The sequence below is a fragment of the Podarcis muralis genome, chromosome 10, assembly GCF_964188315.1.
Source record: "Podarcis muralis chromosome 10, rPodMur119.hap1.1, whole genome shotgun sequence".
NCBI classification, from domain to species: domain Eukaryota; kingdom Metazoa; phylum Chordata; class Lepidosauria; order Squamata; family Lacertidae; genus Podarcis; species Podarcis muralis.
The window spans coordinates 77733196-77751622 of record NC_135664.1 but is presented as its reverse complement, the minus strand read 5'-3'; the positions used below and the strand labels follow the sequence as shown (position 1 = coordinate 77751622).

At 46.1% G+C, this 18427-nt stretch overlaps 2 protein-coding genes across 2 annotated transcripts; one reads left to right on the top strand and one right to left on the bottom strand.

The window, feature by feature from the left end:
• Positions 1-2225: 2225 nt before the first annotated feature.
• LOC114604876 (olfactory receptor 10R2-like) lies at positions 2226-3404 on the bottom strand. The gene has a single exon (XM_028745397.2). The coding sequence runs from the start codon at positions 3402-3404 to the stop codon at positions 2481-2483; it is 924 nt and encodes a 307-aa protein (XP_028601230.2). The 3' UTR covers positions 2226-2480.
• Positions 3405-7562: 4158 nt separating this feature from the next.
• LOC114605611 (lysozyme C, milk isozyme-like) lies at positions 7563-16430 on the top strand. The gene is made up of 4 exons (XM_028747028.2): positions 7563-7807; positions 11080-11241; positions 13707-13785; positions 16117-16430. Exons 1-4 carry the CDS (start codon positions 7672-7674, stop codon positions 16181-16183), a joined length of 444 nt encoding a protein of 147 aa, XP_028602861.2. The 5' UTR covers positions 7563-7671; the 3' UTR covers positions 16184-16430.
• Positions 16431-18427: the final 1997 nt, after the last annotated feature.

The following is an 18427-nucleotide window of genomic DNA, read 5'->3' as shown; positions in this document are numbered from 1 at the left end:
TATAAGTCCGATTTAGGCTGTTTATCATCATGAAGCAAAACACTTCCTCCTGTAGACGGAAATTTCGTTCCACCATCTGTTGGCGCAGAAATTTCATCTCCGTCAGGTGCGCTTGAACATCTCCATCAGGCGCAAGCCTCAGATTGGTCAGCTTCTCAAAATACAGCAACGCTGAAGAACCAGCATCCCTCTGATGTGTTCTACATAGCGTCTCCCAAATCTCTTGTGCATATTCTAAATCCTGAATATGCACCAATTGACAATCTGAGACACACAGAATTATAGCCGTCCTGGCCTTTACATTCTGTGATTCCCAACCTCGCGTTGGTGCTGCAGGGATGGGGTTTTCAATCACCCCAAAGAGCCTCTGATTCTGCAGCAGGGCCTTCATCTTTATAGACCAAGATGAATAATTGTCATTAGTCAGGGGAGGTGGATAAGGTAAGCCTCCCCCCTGCTTGGCATCCATTTTGAACCCAAGCCTCAGCTCTCACTCTTCGAGCCTGTAAAACCCAAAAGTCTTTCCTGGGTTGTTTTTTGCCTTCTCTGGCAGGCAAACTGCAAGCTGTTACAAAGTCCTTGCACAGCAGCGAAGATAGCCAAAACAACTTTCACTTCCCAGGCTCTCACTGAGCCAGCCCTTCAGTCAGTAACTTTCCACTCTCACTGACTTTCCGTTGCTTAGCAACTGTGCATACCTCTGTTATCTAGGCATGCAAGGTATGCGGCTGTATTCCACAGTGCTGGTTTCTCCAAACGCAGACACTTTCTGTGAACCGAAGATTCTATTCTTTACGCGTTCACTTCACAGCTATAAATCCACCATACCTTTGGGCTACGTTGCTTGGCTTCACCTCGTCTCGATGCCGAGCCCTCTGTTCAGCGTTCAGCTGCACACAGACGTTATCTTCTTTCCATTGGTGCAGAGGATGACAAACGATCCATCAACCTCTAATGCTGATTCCCATGGATCAGTAACCATCGGCGATTGCTACCAGATGTCGGAATCAAGCCTAGTCAGAGGAATTGGCCACTCTCCAGGGGCCCGGCTTGAATTCCTTGTTGACCTCCCCGTCTGCATCTCCCGGCAAGATCAGGCAAGATCTCTATCAGCGATCCTCCTCTAGTGTGAGAAGAACACACCACTCCTCCCCTCTTCCCTGCCATCCCCAGGGAGGGGAAAGAGACAGACAGAAATGTATTTACATGCCTTTATTTCTGTCTTTTCCAGCAGTACAGAGAAACATGTCTGCACTCTCTAAACACCATCTGCAGAGAGAGAAACTCAACCCCTGTACTTCCAGTACAGGTCAGATGACACTCTGAGCTAACATCCAGTGCTCAGTACAGTGAATAGACTGTCCCTTTGTTCCCACGGTACAGTCCCAAACATCAACATCCTGTCTGGCTTTCCAGCCATCTGGAGCTCGCTGCTGCATTGCTCCTTTTTCGTAACACTTTGCACCCTGGAAGCACATAACCAAGCACCAGACCCAGGCAATGCATGAGGATAGTTGTCAAGAACACCACCAAGACAAGCTTTTTATTTGTATTTTTTTATTTGTTTTATTTATATGCCACCTCCCCACACCCCATGAGCTCAAGGTGGTGTACATGGTTAGATATGAGATGGTGAAAGGCCTAAGGTCACCAGTGAGCTTCATGGCTGAAGGGGGTTCGAACCCTGGTCTCCCAGGTAATAGTCCAACACTCTATCAAACAACAGGATAGCAGCTTCCTGTGGAAAAATATCAGACCAGTTCACAAAGGCATTAGAAACTATCAAAAACAGATAGTAAAACACAATCACACTTTTAACCCCACACCAGTACAGTAATAGCTTATTTCTTTCAAGCAAGTTTCCAGGCCATCATGATAAATAAATAAACCATTTCCCTCCAGACTTTGTTAAAGTTACCCAAATTCAGTTTATGCATTACAAACACAAAGCTTTCTTGAAAAATAATCCCTGCATCATGCTCACCACACATTAGGAACCACACACTCCTGCTCACCTTTCTGTAAAAGGATCTGAGGTGAGCAGCCAGAGGGGTGATCCTAGCCTTGTCTGTTCATTTTGTGAAAGAGCAGAACAGCATTTTATACCGTTTTTATATGTTTTAAGAACATGAAGTGGTTAATGCATTTTTCAGATGAATGAATGAATAAGATAAAATAGTGGTTGGATCCCCAAGGATTGTCAGAGAAGCATCTTCACCCTGGAACCAAATTGTATCTTTCTCTTCTCCAGTTGGGCTGTGACAGGAGAGCAGGCTCTGTGTCTCAGCCAGGCTTTCTTTAGTTCTTATAAATACCATCTGTGAAACACTGAATTATTATACATATTTCTGCGAAACAAGCACTTGGAAACTACTTCACAATGTACATTATAGAAATGGAACTGAACTGAAACACAAAAAGACAGAGTAGGAAAACGCAGAACTGTCCATCTGGAGTCCATTTTCAGTAGAACGTTTCATCTATTCCTTAGGAAGAAGGCAACCCCGACACATCATCTTCCTAAGTGCTCCCTTCACTTCATTGTTCCTTAGAGTGTAGATCAGAGGGTTGAGCATGGGAATGAGAACAGTGTAAGACACCGCAAGGATATGGTCCTGGCCTTCAATATAGCTGCCTTTAGGTCTGGCATATGAGAAGATGGCACAGCCATAGTGAAGAAAGACCACTGTCAAGTGGGCTCCACAGGTGGAGAAGGCCTTGCGACAGTACTGAGACGAGCTCATGTTCAGGGAAGCCATCAAAATGCACCCGTAAGAGAGCATGATGAAGGAGAAAGGGACGATGAGGATCATGGCAACCAAGGCTGTAACAGTAACTTCAATAGTTCCATAGCCAGGACATATCCTGCTCAGCACAGGAGGGATGTCACAGAAGAAATGGGGGATATGGTTGGGCGTACAAAACGGCAAAGAGAAAATCACTCCAGTGAGGAAGGAAGAAAGAATGAAACCACCACAGACAGACCCCATCACTAGGCCCCAACAAATCCGTTGGCTCATGAAGTTCCCATAGTGTAGTGGGTGGCAAATGGCCACATAGCGGTCCCATGCCATGGCTGTCAACAGCAGACAGTCAGCCACACCTAAGGCCACAAAGAAGAACATCTGAGCAGCACACGAAGCCAAGGGAAAGGGCTTATGGGGAGCCAGCAGGTCACAAAGCATTTGTGGTATGACCACCAAAGTGTAGGCTGTCTCAGAGCATGAAAGGCTGCCCAGGAAGAGGTACATGGGTGTATGGAGGAGAGGATCAGTCCACACCACAGTCATAATCAGCCCGTTGCCTGCCAAGGTCACTGCATACATCAGGAGGAAGAGTCCAAACAGCAGTCGGGCCAAGCCTGGGTGACTAGTAAACCCCAACAGGACAAACTCCGTCACCATGGTACAGTTGACAGAAGGATCATGAACCATCCCTGAGCTGTAGTGGAAGTAACACAGAGGGACATATACCTACATCAGTTATGAATGCCATTAGCAGAAATATGTAAGAGGATTGGTAAACCTGAACTGTCGTTGGGTGTTTGACCCTCTAGTCCAGGAGTCACCAATTTTGAGGGGCCTAGGTGCACATTAGAATTCTGTGAAACTATCATGAGAACCACAAATTACCCATGTTATGGAAGAAAAACCAAGGACATTCTCACACACGCAAACCCAGTCAAAACAGCTAGCTATAACACCAGCCAATTAGAACACAATCAAAAAATGAGGCCAAACCTGCCAAAAAATAAGCCAACTAATTTGTGTTTGGCAATATTCTCTCATGCACCACAGTAGTTATAACTGTAGTATATAACTCTGCTGTGCTTTATCATGTAAAACAGGCTATGACCTGTGTTAGTAGTGAAGCAGAGGCGAAGCAAAGTTTCACACAGCAGACAAACACTTTGCAGCTATGGAAAACTCTCATTTACCAGATTCAGTCAAGTGTTCACCACTTGGTAACTGTTCATATAACCCCTATGAGCAATCACCTTGTGGAAGGTTTTTTCTGCACATGAGCAAAAATAGCCTCCAAAATTATCCATCCTGCTTGTGAGCAGCAAACTGGTGTCTGTGTGCATGTTCTCTGTTGACCAGTGGAATTTTGAAAGAGTTGGGGAGGAGGCAAAAAAGAAAATTATCTTCTAAGAAATTTCAGCTCAGTTAATAAGGAGGGGTACTATTTACTATTTTGTGAATTCATGCTGTTAGATAAATGAAGCAATGGGCTAAGGAAGAAAGGGATAGGAGCCAAACCCATTCTTCCTGTCAAAAACAAGAGTAAGCAATATTTACGCAGGATCCCTATTCTCCACTTTTGGGGGGAAATTGGTGTGGGCCATTTTGCTAAATATTCTCAGGATGATGGTGGCATGTGGCTGAAATTTTCCATCAGTTCAACAAGAACCTCCAAAAGAAAACCCTCAGAAAAATGGAAATGCTTTTCTGAGCAGATTTAAGCCCAGCTCTGGGTGGATGTGCATTCACCAAACTGGAGCTCATATTAGTATGAACTTTGGAAGCAGCATTAGCGCATGGGGGAAATGATGGTATGCTAGAGAGATATAGAAGCTGTGCACCACAAGGTTGCCAGGGGCTCAGCTAGGACTTTTTACTGGACTCTGTTCCTGTGCCTCTAGCTCTTATTCAGAAGTATTCTGGCTTCATTTCACACCAGGACTCTCTGCCCATGCTTTGCACCCTCCTTGAGTGCTTTGTCCTGGCTGGAATGTCTCCTCAAAGTCTGAAAATGACTCTAGCTTCCTTGAATCGGGCATAGAGGGGGGTGAGTGTGTGTAGAAACTAACCTGTACAAATTTAAAATGTATAGTCATTGTTCTCCTGCTTTTGCTTCTGGCCTCACCCACCACTGGCATTTGGCCCTCAGAAGGGAATGTGACCCTTCATCCGAGAAACACCCCCCCCCCCCAGTGTCTCCTCAGTTCAGGACAGATGGAGAAGTTGTCCTTTTGCAATTTCCCATATGAACTGACCTGACCGGCTCTGACCCAACCTGCAGCTCCTGGGCTAATGGGCAGATCCTTCCGATTTCACCCTTCTCCAAATGTTGCAATGCAGGTCTCCACTCAAGAAGGCATTTTCAATTGCGCACTACAGAATAAAATGCATAGATTTGCTATAAAGGTAGTCTAGAAAAGGACTGGTGAAGGAACAGGTGGGAAGCACAACAGTCGTTGGATTCAGACCTGGGTTAGGAATACTTTCATATTTTCACTCTTTTCAGGTGGAATTCAATCATATAGCAACATATTCAGGTTTTGCAGTTTTTGATTTGGCAAAAGTTGATTGGGCATTATTGTGCAAAAAAAATTTTTCCTCTTCCCGCCCCCCACCAAAACCCCAGACGTTTTGCAATACAGAAAGTGGTAGAGAAATGCGCTGGGAAATGGAGGGCAGCAATTGTTTGATGCAACCTCTAATAAGCTCCCCCAAAACTATTCAGAATGAACGTTCAGTGACTAGTTAATGTTATCTAATTTGCTCACAAATTTTGTGGGGGGGAAACAACACAAAACCACTGGGATGTATAATCAATAAATAGGTCATTTTGCCTTTGGGGCAAAATATGTTTAGAAAATATTTAAATATGAATGTTTGTGGAATTTTTTAAGGCAAATGAGGCAACAGGGCAGAAAGGATTTAGGAATGAACACATGCAAAAGTGGCACATGGGAAACAGACTGTTCATTCAGGTTTTCCAGGTTTTGCAACAATCCAAAAAACGAACAAACCTGCACAAGCTGGTGAAACTGGATGTGGGGGGGGGGGAGGGGTAGCATTTTACAAGAAATGATCCCTCTTTTGAAATGTCTTCAGCTTTCTTCGGGGAAATGTTACACACCCTTCAGCATTTCTCTGATGAAAATAGAGATGTCCTATTCAATTATTATTATTATTATTATTATTATTATTATTATTATTATTATTATTATTATTATTTTACTATTTATACCCCACCCAACTGACCGGGTTGCCACTTTGGGCAGCTTCCAACACATATAAAAACATAATAAAACATTAAACATTTTTTAAAAGTCCCTATACTATTCAGATGGCTCAGCAGTTGAATAACTCCATACCCTTCAACATTTCTCTGATAAAATAGGGACATCCTAAGGGAAAATGGGACAGTCTAACATCAAATCAGAAACTGGGACGGCTTCTGTAAATCTGGGACATCCCTGGAAAATAGGGACACTTGGAGGGTTTGATGTTAGTGGTCTCCAGTAGGAATGGTGGAAGGTAGTCAATTCCATTAGCATTTTAAAGACAAATCTATTCACACTTTATGACACAGTACACAAATGGAAAAACAGGTACCCTTTGAAACAGGTACACTAGAATAACAGAGCAGAGCCCTAAAAGCAGAAGGCAGCTGGCCAAGAATGACATTGTTCATGGCTGAAATATATATATAATTTTTTTAAAAAAAAATTTTTTTGTCCAGTAGCATCTTAGAGACCAACTAAGTTTGTTCTGGGCATAAGCTTTCATGTGCATGCACACTTCTTCAGATACACACATTGTTCATGGCTGTGATATTAAAGTTCTGTACTGGTCCATTTTTCGTCTCCAAAAGCTTCTATTTTTTCTCTGTCTGTTGGTTGCCTCACAATAATTTCCACCCCCAGACTCCCTTCTGCCAGCCCCTGAGCCTCAAATCCCCTAACTGTGCAGCTCAGGATGTTTGGGTGGCCGAGGAGAGTGACAGATGAATATATACATGTTGTTGGTCCTTACCTCCAAGTATCCTGGGAGATAGTACATAAGATCTGTGCAGAAAATGAGAAATTGCCCAGCTACAAAGTATACCCTCCAACATTTATCTGATGAAAATAGGAACGTCCCATTCCATAACGATAATTTTGCTATTTATACCCCACAAATCTTACTGGGTTGCCCCAGCCACTCTGGGCAGCTTCCAACATATATAAAAACACAATAAAACATTAAATGTAAGAAACTTCCCTGTACAGGATTGCCTTCAGACGGCTTGGGGGTCAGATAACTCCATACCCTCCAACATTTCTCCAATGAAAATAGGGACATCCTAAGGAAAAGTGGGACATTCTGGGGTCAAATCAGAAACCGGGATGGCTTCTCTAAATCAGGGACATCCCTGGAAAATAGGGACACTTGGAGGGTCTGGTAATGTATCTATTTTTAAAATAATTATTCATATGTTCTAAGATAAGTCATCTAACCTTGTGTGAAGCCTCCAAGCTGGTTGGTTGTATATATCACCTCTGGGGCCACAACAGTTCAACCCTTAAACTGTAGTTGCTGGAAGTATTCTGGGATTCCAGCCTCTGGGAATATAAATATGAGATTGTATCAGCTCTCATGTAATATGTGGCAATGGATGATTAAATGATTTGTTGATTAAGGCACTTTAAAAACTCGTGATTCTGTGTTTAGTTTTTCTGCCTATTTTAATTTTATTCCATGATGAGTACCAGTAAATGTTGAGATTTTGTTTTGTGTGCAGGTCAACTCAGAACTGCAACATTTTTTGCTATTGCCACACATGCACATATCGCAATCACCATCCTGTTTACTGTTTGGACGCTCCAGGAACTCTGGACTATAAAAGCCACTGGGAATCCAAGGGAACCCAAACATCACTCTCCAGGGACTTGCAGAGATGAAGGTTCTGGCCCTCACTCTCTTCTGCCTCCTCATTTCGGTGAATGAAGCCAAAGTATTTGAGAAATGTGAACTGGCTGCACTTCTGAAACAGCATGGGCTGGATGGATACCATGGCATTAGCCTGGCCGACTGTGAGTTTGCTCTTCCTTTCCCTCCATCTTTGCATTTTTAGGTGTTTGGGGACAAATCCTGCCCAACCAGGATCCAGCCCAGAATCATTTTCAGTATGAGGCTAATGTTTAACTAGAGTTTTTGAAACCCTGATTAAACATACTAGTGGGGTGGGAGAGTGGGAAATAATGCCAATATAAAAAAGAAGAAGTAAAGGACCCCTGGATGGTCAAGTCCAGTCTAAGGCAACTCTGGGGTTGTGGTGCTCATCTCTCTTCAGGCTGAGGGAGCCGGCGTTTCTCCACAGTCAGCTTTCCAAGTCATGTGGCCAGCATGACGAAACCACTTCTGGCACAACAGGACACCGTGATGGAAATGCTGTTTACTTTCCTGCCACAGCGGTACCTATTTATCTACTTTCACTGGTGTGCTTTCAAACTGCTAGGTTAGCAGGAGCTGGGACAGAGCAACAGGAGCTCACCTCGTTGCAGGGATTCGAACCGTCGACCTTCTGGTCGGCAAGCTCAAGAGGCTCAGTGGTTTAGACCACAGCACCACCCACGTAGCCAGTATATTTCACTCCTGGCAACAAATGCACCCCTTTGCTTTCAGATAGTACATGGGTAGATGAGCCTAAAAAGCCTGGGACATAAATTTTCATGGCCCTCTCACAGCTATGGAGGCTCACTTAGCAGAAGTAATGTATTTAGCATTAACTCTGGAAGTGTACACTCGATTCCGACCTAACAAGTAATTTCGTTGTCCCCGAGAGGGGGCAATGACAATAAAGATATTATTATTATTATTATTATTATTATTATTATTATTATTATTATTATTATTATTATTATCATTATCATTATTATTATTATTATTATTATTAACTAAGGCTCCTGGTGCATATTTTGCTCTAGAAGGCTGAGTTTTGTCAGAATTGATTGTACACTTCCAGAGTTAATGCTAAATAAATTATTTCTGGTAAATGGGCCACCATAGCTGCTTGAGGACCATAAAAAATTGTGTCCTGGGCTTTTTAGATTCATCTACCCATGTACTATCTGAAAGCAAAGGGAAGCATTGATTGCTAGATGCGATTCCCCCCCCCCCCAGCTCTCTTTTGTTGTTGTTTAGTCGTTTAGTCGTGTCCGACTCTTCGTGACTCCATGGGCCAGAGCACGCCAGGCATCTCTGTCCTCCACTACCTCCCACAGTTTGGTCAAACTCATGCTGGTAACCTCGAAAACACTATCCAACCATCCCAGCTCTCTTACCCAACTAGTATACCCCATTGTGACCAGCTCTAGGCAGCACAATTTAAGAAGGATATTCACAAGCTGGATATTCATGAGCAAGATTACCAAGGATCTGGAAACCAAGCTTTATGAGGAATGGTTGAGGGAGTTGGGTATGTTTGGCCTGGATAAGAGGAGACTAGAGGAGATATGATAGCTATCTTCAAATATCTCAAGGGCTGTCACAGGGAAGATGGAGCAAGCTTGTTGCCTCCTGCTCCAGAGAGTAGAACCCAAATGGATTCAAGTTACAAGGAAGGAGATTCCAACTAAACATCAGGAAGTCCTTCCTGATGGGAAGAGCTGTTTGACAGTGGAACAGTCTCCCTCAGAAGGTAGAGGACTCTCCTTTGTAGGGAGCTTTTAAGCAGAGATTGGATGGCCAGGGATACGTTAGCACTGCAGGAGGTTGGACTAGATGACTCTTCCAACTCTACATCATTCATTCTGTGATTCTAAGAGCTGTGTCTCCTCCCCGCTTCCAACTTCGCTGAGGATTCGGGGGGGGGGGGGGTCTGCTTTGCAAAGCACATCACTCCAGAGCACAGCAGCATCACATCCTTTGCGCATCAGCTGGTAAACGGAGGATTCGTTCCTCCTGGGTACTGTTTTACAAGTGCTAGGGCATGGGTAGGCAACCTAAGACACGGGGACTGGATGAGGCCCAATCGCCTTCTCAATCCGGCCCACAGACGTTCCAGGAATCAGCGTGTTTTTACATGAGTAGAATGTGTCCTTTTATTTAAAATGCACCTCTGGGTTATTTGTGGGGCATAGGAATTCGTTCGTTATTTTTTCTCCAAAATATAGTCCGGCCCCCACAAGATCTGAGGGACAGTGGACCGGCCCCCTGCTGAAAAAGGTTGCTGACCCCTGTGCTAGGGTTACCTGCCTCTGCCTCTCCCTGCTTGATGCCCCCCAGCCAATAGCCCCATATATGCAGCTGTCCAGGGCTGCCTCCACTCATCTTGGCAAAAGCCCCGATCAGTCAGGTTCAGTTCAGGCTTTGCCTGAATCCGATTGTCAGGGCCACCCGAGGTCCCAGCTCACAAGAGACCAACGCCCAGTCCAGCTTATATACAAAAGCTTTTATTGAAGAACAACATTGTCAGTTCACAGCCGAGGCGCGTGGCCCCACGTCTGTTAGGCTTAGACCGCTGAAGTCCCCTCTGAATCAGTGCCGCCTCTACACCAGTTTAAGAGGCTTGTGCTGGACCACCTCTTCCTCTCCTTCCTTTTCCGCAGGGTCTTTCTGCCCCCCTGGGTTCCCTCCCTCCGGGATTCCCCAGAAGCTGAATCCGCTGACGCCTGCTCCCCCCTCCTTCGTGCCTTGGGACCAGGCTCCTCCTCCGGGCTCTCCTCACTTCCGCGCGCCTCCACATTTGAACTTGGCGCGCGTACGCTGCTTCTGACCTTCCTCTTGACAGTTACACTGCTCTCTGTGCTACTCTCCGCCCCTTCCGGCAGGACGTCTTGCCCCAATCTCCTTCCCCTCTCTGCTTCCTGCTCTGCTCCGTCTGACACACTGGGAACTCCACCCCCTTCACTCCGTTCCGGCAGAGAAGCCGGTCCCGATCTCCAACTTCCACTGGGGGTTCCCCTGCTGCTGCCCTGCTCCTGGCTACTCCCCCCTGTGGCTCCCCTTGGCCTGACCAGGGGCGCCCCCTTTTGGGAATCCTCCGATTCACTGGAAAGACTCATGGAAACCCTCGAGTCATTGTCATCCTCTTCCTCGTCGCCCTGGGATCCTTCCCCCTCGCTCTCAGTCTCCTCCCTCATCTGCTCCTCTCTCCCTGAACCCCTGACACCGATGCACAACCCTAAACGTTTCTTTTCAATGCTGGGTTTTTTTAAGTCACACACATTTGTTACAGTTAACTGACAGAATGTTTTAAAGTTACCTTGTTTCAAGTTATTGCAACTTGGAAGGGAGGGAAATAATCTCCCTCTCTCCTCTGCCCCCTCACACCATGGCCCTTTTCCTTCTCACTTTGTTCCAGGGATCTGCACAGCTTATCATGAAAGCAAATACGAAAGTAGCGCTGTGGGGCCACCAAACACAGATGGCAGCCAGGACTATGGGGTTTTTCAAATAAACAGTCGCTATTGGTGTGACAATCAACAGGGCGAAACAGCCAATGGATGCAGAATCTCCTGCAGTGGTAAGCAACTTGGTGCCGTACAGATGGCCAGCAAAAGGCCTCTGCAATTTTCCAGAGAGGATGTGGGTTGTGTTTTTGAAGGAAGCACCCAATTTGTCTCCCTCCAGTTACCATTCTCCCTCTGCAATCCACACGCTCACTTAGAAACCTCATTCCCCACCTTACCACTACATTTCTATTGCCACCCGCCCCCAAGACATCCCAGCCTGTGCCTCTATTCTAATAAGCAAAGACCAGGGACAGGCCTAGCCTGGCTTTGCCCACCTCAACAACCTCGGGCTTCTCTCTTGTTGCCCTCACCCACCATCTACCTTGGGGGCCCAGCCTGCTTGGGAGACCTGCCTCGTCACAGGTTCACAGAAGCAACGACGAGGGAGGACAAATCTGTCCATTCCAGTCATTATTATTGTTAATATTATAATATTATTATTCTTTAAAAGGCTCTAGATTGTTTAATCAGCCAAAGGGGGTGGGCAGGTGTGGGGGACTCCCTGGTCCTGAATAGGGTCACTGTGTCCCTGAAGGACCAGGTGCACAGCCTAGGAGTCATTCAGGACTCATGGCTGCCCATGGAGGCACAGGTCAATTCTGTGTCCAGGGCAGCTGTTTATCAGCTCCATCTGGTACGCAGGATGAGACCCCCCCCCCCCTGCCCACAGACTGTCTCGCCAGAGTGGTGCATGCCAGATGGGTGGGGTATAAATAAATTATTATTATTATTATTATTATTATTATTATTATTATTATTATGGCAGTGAAATCTTCTTGCTGAACGGCAGGAGATGCTGTCATACCCACTCGCCCGCCCCCCCCCCCCCGCCATACAGTGATAGTAACTAATGCACGGCTATTGTCTTGCTTTTTCCTGGTGTCTGTGGTGCCCTATAGAGGTCTCATCTGTTGCTCATACATCCTGCCCCTGTGTTCTTTGCCTCACCCTTGCAACTCCACCACCACAGCAATGGCCTCCCTGTCTAAAGTTCAGTTCTCCATATTTCTGCCTAAAATTGTTTTGTTTTTTTAAGAGTAGCACATTCCTTTGCATTTTTGGTTGCATTTGTATGCAACTGTAACTAATGTAATGCATCTTTCTATGTTGTTCTCATTAATATATGGGTTTTCACCTACCATGCATATTATTTGGTTGGAGAACTGCATTGAAAGATTAGGAATGATAACTGGATTTGGAGGTTTTGAAACTGTGTTTTGAAAGGCATCTGTCTTTAAGACTGCATATTATTTCAGGAAGTGCAAATAAGTTCACCCCCTGTTCCTTGCCAACAGCTGTGTCTTGCTGGAGAAGCAAATAAAAACCATTACCTACCCCTCTCTGTTGAATAGTTCTGAAGAATTGCTCCTCTTCGCCCCCAAATCCAGTTCTTGAACTTAGATGGGAAAGCATCATCAACACAGTGGCTCCTTCTGCTCCCCTTTCTCCAAGCGTCAGCCAAGAATGGAAGGGGAGGCAGTGCATCTTGAATGTCCCCCCCCCCATTAAAAAACCCACTACCTATTCCCAGACACACTCTTTAGCCCCCCATGATTCTAATGTAAGAAAATACATTTTCAGGCTTTCACCCATCCATAATGACAGCCAGAATGCTTTGAGTAAGGTGAATTAATTGTGTGAATAAGTAGCGCTGTTAGGATTCCTACAGCTTTTACTGAGTAGCTAGCACAGGGCGGAATCCAACACAGCCCTGAATAAATGTTCCATAAGCCAAGGATTTCTGTTTCCACATTGGAACATTATGCCCCTCTCCTCTCCCAGCACGACCCCTCAATCTTTTCTAAGGGTCCCCCTGACCCTCTGAAGCAGATTTGGCAAGGGCACACGGGATGAGGGGAGGGGGAAAACCTTTCTCTTGAACTTGCAGTCACTATAATTCACACACAAACACATAACCCCCACACAGGGAGGGAGAACTTCAGGGCAAATGTGGCCTTCCAGACATATCTGTCCCTTGACCATGCCCTCTCTCAGGCCCTGTTCTGTGTGCACCCCAAGTGCTTCACCTGAATGTGCCCTTGAGCTGTGATGAGACCCCCTTGCTTGCTTGCCTGCCTGGAGGATAAAGAGACAAGATGGGGGCTGAAAACTCTGACTGCTCTGTGGTTTCTGTAGCTGGCTGCATAAAGAGTCCTATCCTTTGACCCACCCACTTTTGCCTCTGCACTAGCATGTGGCCCCCATAAGACTTCCCAAGAGGAATTGTGGCCCTCAGGCTGAAACATACTGTCCAGCCCTGCCCTAATATCTGAAGGTCAGTTCAAAGGGGAAATGCTCTAAATGCTCCCCCAAAGTATTCCGGCTTTGAGTTTGAAGGGAAAAGCACTTCCACAATTCTGAGGCAACCCAATGTATCCTTCCTGAGCGCAAAGGCAGGATGTGCTTTATGGGGTTGGAAAAAAGCTCTTTAGAAAACCAAATACCCTCCTTTTCTTTCTGCTAATTTTTTCAACAGCTTTCACAAATGACGACATCACAGATGACATTGAGTGTGCTAAGACAGTTGTTCGTGACCCCCAAGGGATGGATGCCTGGTGAGTCTTTCTAACTTCTCACTGCTGGCAAGACTCAAAAGCAGATGAGATTTCAATTGTTGTGACTGCATAGAGACGTGTCTTTCACTAGGCTTTGTTGCAGCTAGCAGCTAAAGATGCTTCCTCACTAGGCACTGGTGGTGCCTCCAAGATGCTTCCTTAAATGTACAGCAATGACTTTTGGTGGCTGTTGCCTGTTGGGAGCTGTAAGTATCCAGGTGTGAGTTTAAGGGAACAGTCTAACAACTGAGCCACTGTAAAGCAGTGGTCAAAAGTGATGGACCTGGGAGGCCTGAGTTCAAATCCTGGCTTACAGTGGCGTAGCATGGGTTGCCAGCACCCTGGCTGTGCAGAGGGGTCGGTGGGAGGGAGGGAAACGGATGAAGTACACATGCACACTGCCTAACAGTGTTGGTGTCACGCAGGAGATTGCAGCTGCAGAGATTAGAAGAGTTGTTCTGTTGTCTGGAGAGGTCACTTCCTGGTTCACACGGAGAAACCATTTCCAAGAGAGCCCTGCAACAGAAAGGCACAGCTGTATTGAGGCAGCACTGGGTATTGAAATTTTGCACCCCTAACAATTTTGCACCCACGGCAACCACATGTTACGCCACTGCCGGCTCACAGGCTGATACTTGGTCTCTCAGCCTAATCTACCTCGCAGGGTTCTTGAGAAGATAAGATAGCGAGAGGGGAGAACCACATATGCCCCCCCCCCCCCCGAGCGCCTTGAAGGGAATGTGGAATACAGGTGTAATAATAAATAGATTGTACTGTAGGAAAGGATGAGGCACTCCGAGTTTTGTTGCTGACTGGGGGGAAACCCTGGGGCAGATGACTCAGTGCCTTGGGAAACTGAAACTATTTAAAAGATTTTCCCTTGCTTCCTCATACCCAGAAACAGTAGCTATAAATAAGCAGCTTATTATTATTGCACCTAGAAGGGCCTCAGATGATCATCGCAAGGTTCTGGTCGGTTCATATTGGGAGAGGTGGTCCTTGAGGTACTGCAGTCTTGAGCCAGTGGGAGAGTCTGATTTCTTCCAAAGCAAAGTCCTAATAAATGCCTGGCAATTGTTGGGGAACATGTTCTTACATTCAAGGCCACTACAAGGCATGGCATTGCACAGCACAGCAAGCAGTTCAGGATGCTGCCAGAGATGGTCCTTCCACCTGACCCAGCTGGGCTCTTATTAGGCTCATGTACTGCAACTTTCCCATTTGCTCTTGGCCCTGGGGTAAAATGTGGTTTATGAGAAAACTAGGAGAAGGGAAACAAAACCAAGGATCTTGAGCAGCTTTCCCCAGTCTAGCGCCTCCCAATAGTTTGAACTCTAATTTCCATCACCTTTAGCCAGCGTGGCCAACGGTCAGGGATGATGGGAGTTATGGTCCAAAATATACAGAAGGCACCAGGTTTGAGAAAGCTGGTTTTTAGCATGCTTAAAGTTCCATGACAAATAAGGTTTCATCAGGTCATTCTGGGGTGGGGATAGGTAGACTCTACATTACCACCAGCACTGATCATTCTTCTGATGGAATTGCACCTCAATATGAAGGTTCTGGTCTAATGTCCAAAGGGAACTGATTAACATTACAAGTGATAATATTTAATTTACTCCAGAATGTTTTTGGCTTTCTATGTTTACAGGGTATAATAAGCTTATCAAGTTTAAGAACTTAATATTGCATTTTCTAATTGCAGCCAGACAGGGGGAAAATCTGGGTAGCTTAGACTTAACAGTACAGTACAGACCAGTACAGTACAGACCAGTTTGGATTTTAGCAATAGAAAGAACATTGCCCTTAAAATGCAAATTATGCAAGGAAAAGAAGAAAATAATCATTTTGCACCACTGGAAGAACCTTGTTACACATGCATCTTGTAAGACTTACAAAAATATACCACAAGGGCAGTTATAGGCATTTGGCAACTTTAATGTATGTAACATGAACTTGGGAATGATTTATTTCTTGAAGAAGCCATGATGTGCCTTGTAAATTGCACCAGTCCCTTTGTTGTTGAAAAGAAAAGAAAAGAAAAGAAAAGAAAAGAAAAGAAAAGAAAAGAATCAGGGATGGGTTTTAAATAGATTGCAGGGGAGCAGGAGGGGGACCAGGGGGCAAAACATTCTGTGATTCTATGGTTAGTCTGGCCCAGTCAAGGTCACACAGTGAACAGGAAGAAGGAATGAGCAGCTGGTGCTGAGGCCTCACTGGGAAGCTTTCTGAGGTTTTGAACAGCAATCCATTTCACCCATAGCAGTCCAAAGAGCAGTCGCATTACTCTCCACCATCCTCATTTTTTGCTTTCATTTTTCTTTCTTTCAGGGTTGCTTGGAAGAACCACTGCAAAGGAAAGGATCTCTCCGAGTGGACAGCTGGCTGCAGCCTCTGAGCTCCATAGTCCTGTATGAGATCCAGCATTTCTCTGGATTTTCCCTTTAGTGAAAGTGATCTCTACAAGCAAAATCCAGATGCTTCTTTCTATACAAGCATTTACATACTGTAACTCCCATGGTGCAGTAGAATAGCTTTCTTTCTATAGGAAGGAGAAAATGTATTTTTAAAAAATGTGTCTGGAGTGGGCAGCGATCTTGCTTGCCATTGTGGGTTTCTCTGCTTTAAGAACTTCAATAAATTGAGTCCAGTTAAAACTCTTTTCCTGTTTGACGAGTGAATGGGAGGGATAAGAAGCAAGAAGCAATCAAACATTGCTCTGTTCCCTGATTCCACTGCGTACTTATTGATTATTAAGGAAAAACTATTATTATTATTATTATTATTATTATTATTATTATTATTTCATAATTGGGAGGCAAGGTAAAAGAAAAAGATAAATGACTCCTGGATGGTAAAGTCCAGTCAAAGGCGACTATGGGGTTGCAGCGCTCATCTTGCTTTCAGCCCAAGGGAGCCGGAGTTTGTCCACAGACAGCTTTCCAGGTCATGGGGCCAGCAGGACTAACCCACTTCTGGAGCAACAGAACACCGTGGCTGAAGCTAGAGCGCATGGAAACACCATTTACCTTCCCACCGCAGCAGTACCTATTTATTTACTTGCTCTGGCATGTTTTTGAGCTGCTAGGTTGGCAGCAAATTGAGAGGTAATTTGGGCTGCACCACAATACCTGTCCAGCATGGACAAGCTGATGAATTGCTGATTACTTTCAAAACCATGCTAGTCTCAGGGAGGTATAACCTGTGTAGATACAGAGCACTTCCGCCTGACCCGTGCCTGGAAAGCACAGGTCTGGACGTTTTCTGCTTGTCCTGTGCTTTCTAGACACAGGTTTTGCCTTGGCCCTGCTGCTTTCCCCTGGGAAACCTGCTATTTAGTTCTAAATCAGAACAAATAGCATTCCACAGAAAATCCCATTGTTGTTTGTTCCAATTCAGCACAGTTCTCTTTAGCTGATTGCAGTCTCTGGGAGCTCAAATCCAGGAGTTTGAGAGGGAGACCTGGAGTGCTATTTCACAGTGTACACAGGACCAAGAGACATGAACAAAAAGGGAGCTGAGACATGAGCCAACAGTATGACGCGGCAGCTAAAAAAGCCAATGCAATTCTGGGCTGCATCAATAGGAGTATAGCATCTAGATCAAGGGAAGTAATAGTGCCACTGTATTCTGCTCTGGTCAGACCTCACCTGGAGTACTGTGTCCAGTTCTGGGCACCACAGTTCAAGAAGGACACTGACAAACTGGAACGTGTCCAGAGGAGGGCAACCAAAATGGTCAAAGGCCTGGAAATGATGCCTTATGAGGAACGGCTAAGGGAGCTGGGCATGTTTAGCCTGGAGAAGAGGAGGTTAAGGGGTGATATGATAGCCATGTTCAAATATATACAGTGGTGCCCCGCAAGACGAACGCCTCGCAAGACGGAAAACCCGCTAGACGAAAGGGTTTTCCGTCGCGGAGGCGCTTCGCAAAACGAATTTCCCTATGGGCTTCCTTCGCAAGACGAAAGCCCATAGGGAAATCTCCGGGACAGCGGGGAAGCGCAGCGCCTCTTCCCCACTGTCCTCGGACCTCCTCCCGCCACCAGGCTTCGGAAGGCTGCTCCGAAGCCTGGCGGGGGGGCAGAGAGGTTTTTTAAAAACCCCGGGACAGCAGGGGACTTCTCCGCTGTCCGGGGCGATTTTAAAATGCTGCCGGGCGGCAGCGCTGACGCCCGACAGCATTTAAAAAAACCCGGGACAGCGGGTTTAAAATCGCCCTGGGCGGCGCGTTTCTCCGCTGTCCCGGAGGGCTTTTGAAGGCAGGCGGGGGGAGCAAAGACTTTCGCCCCCTGCTCTCCCCTGCCTGCCTTCCCGGGAGAGCGGAGAAACGCAGCGCGTTTCTCCGCTGTCCCCGACGGCTTTTGAAGGCAGGCGGGGGGGGAGCAAAGACTTTCCAGGACCTCTTCTGAAGGCTGGGGGGGCAAAAGTCTTTGTCCCCCCTGCCTGCTTTCCCTGGGGCTTTTAAATCGCCCCGGGACAGCGGAGAAGTCCTCCGCTGTCCCGGGGTTTTTTAAAATGCTGGGGGTGGGAAGAAAAGCCCTTCGTCCCCCCCCCCCCCCAGCCTTCAGAAGAGGTCGGGGGACAGACTGTCCCCGGACCTGGTCTGAAGTCGGTTTCCCTAGGAACGCATTAATTGATTT

What these genes read in the sequence shown, in the direction of transcription:
- LOC114604876 (XM_028745397.2), bottom strand. Translation starts at nt 3,404, where the DNA reads ATGGTGACGGAGTTTGTCCTGTTGGGGTTTACTAGTCACCCAGGCTTG.
- LOC114605611 (XM_028747028.2), top strand. Translation starts at nt 7,672, where the DNA reads ATGAAGGTTCTGGCCCTCACTCTCTTCTGCCTCCTCATTTCGGTGAAT. An exon ending in TGGCATTAGCCTGGCCGACT is followed by an intron (nt 7,808 to 11,079) that starts GTGAGTTTGCTC and finishes ACTTTGTTCCAG; the next exon opens with GGATCTGCACAGCTTATCAT. An exon ending in CCCCAAGGGATGGATGCCTG is followed by an intron (nt 13,786 to 16,116) that starts GTGAGTCTTTCT and finishes TCTTTCTTTCAG; the next exon opens with GGTTGCTTGGAAGAACCACT.